Source organism: Trichomycterus rosablanca, chromosome 5 (genome assembly GCF_030014385.1).
Source record: "Trichomycterus rosablanca isolate fTriRos1 chromosome 5, fTriRos1.hap1, whole genome shotgun sequence".
In the NCBI taxonomy this organism is placed as follows: Eukaryota; Metazoa; Chordata; class Actinopteri; order Siluriformes; family Trichomycteridae; genus Trichomycterus; species Trichomycterus rosablanca.
In genome coordinates this window covers 18,945,170-18,951,169 of record NC_085992.1, presented here as the reverse complement: position 1 = coordinate 18,951,169, position 6,000 = coordinate 18,945,170, and the positions used below count along the sequence as shown (strand labels likewise).

Here is a 6,000-nt window from a genome sequence, read left to right as displayed (position 1 = left end):
TAGTTTGAATAAACTGTTTTAGTTAAATGTTTACAGACATGCGCGAACTAATCGGCTCTATGAATCAGTTGTATGAATCGGCTCGTTTGAGTGAACTTGGAGCCGAATCGCCGTCGTTTGAAGCCAAGAGTTAATCAGTAATAAAATATAGGTTAATAAGCCGCATTGACGTTTTGTGTATTTATTTAAAAAAGTTGTAGTACATATTACATATTTTTAAATACATCCCAAGTCTTATTTCTTGTAAATTGTAAAATAAAAGTCCAAGTAAATTTTAAAATGTCTAAGTTTGTTTGTTTATTAGAATTTTAATGTCATGTTTTACACTTTGGTTACATTCATGACAGTGACAGTTACTCGTGACACAAGATTCATCTGTTTACAAGGTTATATCGAACACAGTCATGGACAATTTAATGTCTCCAATTCATCTCACATGCATGTCTTTGGACTGTGGGAGGAAACCGGAGCACCTGGAGGAAACGGGGAGAACATGCAAACTCCGTACAGAAAGGACCCAGATCACCCCACCTGGGGATAGAACCCAGGACCAAATGTCTAAGAAATGCTTTAAACAAGATGAGACATGTAAGGTATGGTCATTCAAAAGTATGTGGACACCAGGCCATGTGGTGACCAGGTGCCATTAATGAGGATGTGCCTCTCAGCTCTACCTCTGAAGTTTTTGGAATGTGTCTGTGGAAATTTGTGCCCATATAGCCAAAAGAACATTTGTTTAGTCAGACGGTGGTATGGACATTAAGGCCTAGCTCACTGTAACCGTCCCATTTATTGAACTGCTCTCCAGTCCATACACTTAAAAGCATATAATTAGTTTAATTAACTTAATACAACCGTTAGCAATAACTGTAGCTAAAACACATAAAATAAATTTAATTATTTATTTATTTTTGATAAAAACTTTGCAACTCACACTCCTACAAAATACATGGAGCAGCGGTCTCTGTGACAAGGTTACCTATCAAATCAAGGTTTATATGTCTCATACATAGTCATACACAGTACAACTGGCAGTTAAATGCTTTTGTGATTGCTCGGCCACAGTAGTTACAAAATAGACAAAATATATATTTATACAAAAAATAGAAATATTTTAAAATGTAAAAAGTATAGAAAATTAGAACATTTAAAATCGAAATAATTTTTAAAAATAGAAGCAATTTAAAGTGAACCAAGTGTGCAAAAGTGACAAAGTAGTGCAGAAACTGAACATATACCTAGATAATCCAACCTTTACCGTTGTGCTGAGAGGAAATTTGTTTAGATGGTCAGCTGTATTTCAAAAACACTCAAAACAGGTCTTTAATGAATAGAGGCACCTTTAAGCTCTGCTGAGGTTTGTTGCCTCCTGCATGGGTAAAAAAAAAACAGAAGCACTAGCATTTTTGCACTGATGCCTCTTAAGCCCATGACAATGTAAAGCTCTAAGATGTTTGATCTGGTTTCTGGGATATGTACATGGCTTTCTTAACTTTATTATTGCATAATGTTTAGGGCTTAATGGGTGAAGTCAAAGTAGTCCTATTTATATTGACACACCAAAGTTACCAGCTGTATTGTGTAATAATCACTTACTAATGAGAAGGCAGTGCCTGAACATTAAATAATATAGCAATTCTATATTAAACCACCACATTTTATTTCATTTTCATCTGACTTTTATCTGTGGTTCTTATGTAAGCTAAATTGGCTAATAATTAGTATTGCTGCACCAATGTTTATTTATTAATTCATTTTAAATTGTGGCAGTATGTAACAGTATAACACTGACTTCTAAACTCCTTATGCCAACTTATCAACTGCTCTATCTCGGTCAGGCTCGTGGTGTGTCTGGGCTTACCAGGAAACACTAGGTATGAAGCAGGAACACCCTGAACAGGACACCAATACATCAATACCCCCCATTCCCTCAGCTGATCATGTCTGTGTAAAACAACAACAAAAAACTGACTGTTAAATGCTATTGCTTCTCTTTTTTAAAATACCTCTGCATATTTAAAATATATCACATTAAAACCAAACTTTTGTGTTTCACAGGCAAACCATCATATGAAATGTACGAGTTGCATCCAGACTGGGCCCCCACTTTAAACTTGGGTTACGATGAGATGCAGCCGACTGATTCTCCAAGCGTTTCTGATAACAAACAAAAAGAGACTGCAGAGGGAACAGCTTCAGAACAGGCCAAAGAGAACACAGCAACTGACGCAGCACCAGTGGAAACCACAGAGAGGCTACAGCCCATAGAATCAGCATCCAAGACAGACGAGATGCAGAAGACGGAGTGTGAAGCCTGCAAGCGCAGCCACGCTGAAATTAAGCGGCTGTTTGAAGAGAACAAGGCACTGAGGTGTGAGCTTAATAAGCGCAAGATGAGCGAACAATTCTTCACAGATGAAGAAAAAGTCAGCTATTACACAGGACTTCCTAGCCTTGCTGTTTTAATAGCTTTGTTAAATCACATAAAAGTCCACCTTCCCAAGACAAGCCAGATATTGTCCCCCTTTCAGGTACTTGTGATAACGCTGATACGTCTGAGGCTGGATCTCCCAGTTCAACACATAGCGCACCTCTTTGATGTAGACCAACAAACTGTCTCCAGAATATTTAAAGATACAATACAAGTGTTGCATGGATGCATCAGTCACTTAGTGCACTGGCCAGAGAGACACTGCTTGTTTGCTACAATACCTCATCATTTCATCCAGGCTTTTGGACATCGTGTTGCCATTATTTTAAACTGTTTTGAAATGGCGATTGATAAACCGTCCAGTCCGAAAGCAGGAGCGCAGACGTTTTCACCACACAAAAACAATCATACCATGAAATTTCTTACAGGAATCACACCTCAGGGAGCTATTTCATTTCTTTCCAAAGGATATGAAGGCTCGGTCAGCGATAGGTATATAACCGAGAACAGCGGACTTCTAGACAGACTATCACCTGGAGATTTGGTTCTGTCTGATCGAGGGTTCAGTATTAAGGATGATATGGGGGTCATATGTGCAGAGGTGAAAATTTCTACGTTCTCAAAAGGATCTGTGTTGGAGGACAAAGATGTTGAAAAAACACAAGACCTAGCTCAGCTTAAAATGCATTTAGAGAAAGTGGTGGGTAACATACATAACAAGTTCACCATGTTACACAATACAGTACCCATTAATATGATTCTTCCTTGTGAGGGGGAAGAGATGACCTTTCTGGACAAGATTGTCTCTGTGTGCTGTGCATTGACAAATTTGTGTCCCAGTGTGGTGCCACAGACGAACAGTATAACAGTAACAGTGTGAATCCAATTTAGTCAGGTAGGGGATTTTCCCCCCCATTTTATTTTCATCAACTTCTTATTCTGGCCATGGTCGGGGCGGGTCTGGTTCCACCTTGAAACAGAATAGCTGTTAAACTGTAAATGGCAGTTCATCCTTAAGCCCCCGGACCACCCTGTTTAAAAAAAAATGTCACATGGATGTCAACGTACAATCCTTATTCCAAACGCAGATTCACACTTTTGTTCAGGTTTCAGTTTTGACTAGTAATTTTATTGATAAAAGATTGAACATGCTTGTAAGCAGACACATTAATCTGTAAATATACATTATTTTACTTTCTAATTTCACTGGACACAAGGCAGGAACACCCTGGGCTATCTATTGCAGGGCTTCAACCATCCCTTCCACCTCAGACATAGCCAATCGTGTCTGTGTAGACCACTGTATAGATCACTGAATGTACACTGATCAGCCATAACATTAAAACCACCTCCTTGTTTCTACACACACTGTCCATTTTATGAGCTCCACTTACCATACAGAAGCACTCTGTAGTTCTACAATTACTGACTGTTGTCCATTTGTTTCTCTGCATGCTTTGTTAGCCCCCTTTCATGCTGTTCTTTAATGGCCAGGACTCTCCCAGGAACACAACAGAGTAATTATTATTTAGGTGGTGGATCATTCTGAGCACTGCAGTGACCCTGACCTGGTGGTGGTGTGTTAGTGTGTTGTGCTGGTATGAGTGGATAAGACACAGCAGCGCTGCTGGAGTTTTTAAACACCTCACTGTCACTGCTGGACTGAGAATAGTCCACTAACCAAAAACATCCAGCCAACAGCACCCCGTGGGCAGCATCCTGTGACCACTGATGAAGATCTCAAAGATGACCAACTTAAAGAGCATCAGTAGATGAGTGATCGTCTCTGACTTTACATCTACAAGGTAAATCAACTAGGTAGGAGTGTGTAATAGAGTGGACAGTGAGTGGACGCAGTATTTAAAAACTCCAGCAGCGCTGCTGTGTCTGATCCACTTATACCAGCACAACACACACTAACACACCACCACCATGTCAGTGTCACTACAGTGCTGAGAATGATCCACCACCTAAGTGGAGCTGATGAAATGAACAATGTGTGTAGAAACAAGGAGGTGGTTTTAACGTTATGGCTGATCGGTGTATGTCCTAAATGCATTGCTTAAAACAGGAATGGTGTTCTTTGTTTCACAAAATTGACTTTTTGTAATTGTTTGGTTTACCAAAACACCAGGTTTGTAATTTTTCCTGAATAACCTCCTAGCCAATTTGCAAATTCGTTTGGCCAAAGGAAACACAGAAAGAGGTTTATCGTAAGTCTACGCTAATGCCCATTTTTCATGCATGGCTCTGGTTTGGCCAGTGTAAACACACAATCATATGCAGTATTTTGGACACACCTGGTCAAACTCCATGTGGCACATTCTCTACCAGGAAACAATGTGTTTTCATGCATGTTTATTTGCTAAATTGAAGAAAATGTGACATAAGCATATAAGCAAATATTGCTTTACAGTTTGCGAACAAGGGCGGCATGATGGCTCAGTGGGTAGCACTGTCGACTCACAGCAAGAAGGTTCTGGGTTCAATCCCCAGGCAGAGCGGTCTGGGTTCTTTCTGTGTGGAGTTTGCATGTTCCCCCTGTGTCTGCAGGGGTTTCCTTTGGGAGCGCCGGTTTCCTCCCACAGTCCAAAAACATGCAGTCAAGTTCACTGGAGACACTGAATTGCCCTATAGGTGTGTGTGTGTGTATGTGTGACTGCCCTGCGATGAACTGGCGCTCCGTCCAGGGTGTTACTGTGTGCCTTGCGCCCATTGTAAAGCTGGGATAGGCTCCAGCCCCCCCCTTCCCGCGGCCCTAAATGGATAAGCGGTTAAGAGGTTAAGAAAGTGAGTGAGTGAGTTTGCAAACAAGCTATGTTATAGGTTTGCAAAGCCTATAATAATGGGGAAAAAACATGTCAGGGTCACGGCGGGTCCGAGAATACATGTACCCTGCACAGCAGGACAAGCCAATGCAGGCCTTTGACAAGACATAGCCAATCAATTCTGGCAAATTCTTCTGTAATAAGTTTTACAGGACGATGTTACAACTCTAAACATTTGTATTCCCTGAACCCTGAATTTTTGGTTCTTAATAAAGTTTGAAAATAATATATAAAGATGTTATTTCATGTATTTATTTTGTTAACCAGAAAAAATCTAACACATGTAACTGAAAGCTTTAAATATGTCCACTTTGTGTTCTTTTTAAAATTCAGAAAATGAAGGTGTTGGATGTGATGCTGCATAATCAGCCAGTAGGGGTGTGCTATATCGTATCATTCACGATAATACCGGTATAATTTTTAAAACGATACAAAAAAGCCCATATCATAATGATAGCGATATTCTGCGTTGTTTACGTAATGACGTCACATAGCTACGCAAATGGCGTACGTTCGTTACGTGGGTCATTTGGGCACAGCAACGAGTATGGCGGAAAGCGGCTCTGCGGTGGAGGAGCTCGTTCCAAAAACTCCAAGTCCACCATAAATTAATCTTTGGCAACCCAAACCCCAACCACCGCTTTGCCGGCAACTTTTGTGCGGAAGTATTTCTGCACGCAGGTTTACACAGGGACGCAATTCAACAGCGCACCTCCACCAAACAGTTTAGGGATACTCTTA

At 40.5% G+C, this 6,000-nt stretch overlaps 1 protein-coding gene across 1 annotated transcript; it reads left to right on the top strand.

Moving 5' to 3' along the window:
• Window positions 1-2,075: 2,075 nt before the first annotated feature.
• On the top strand, window positions 2,076-3,512 carry LOC134314741 (uncharacterized). Its single transcript, XM_062995436.1, has one exon. The coding sequence runs from the start codon at window positions 2,076-2,078 to the stop codon at window positions 3,309-3,311; it is 1,236 nt and encodes a 411-aa protein (XP_062851506.1). The 3' UTR covers window positions 3,312-3,512.
• Window positions 3,513-6,000: the final 2,488 nt, after the last annotated feature.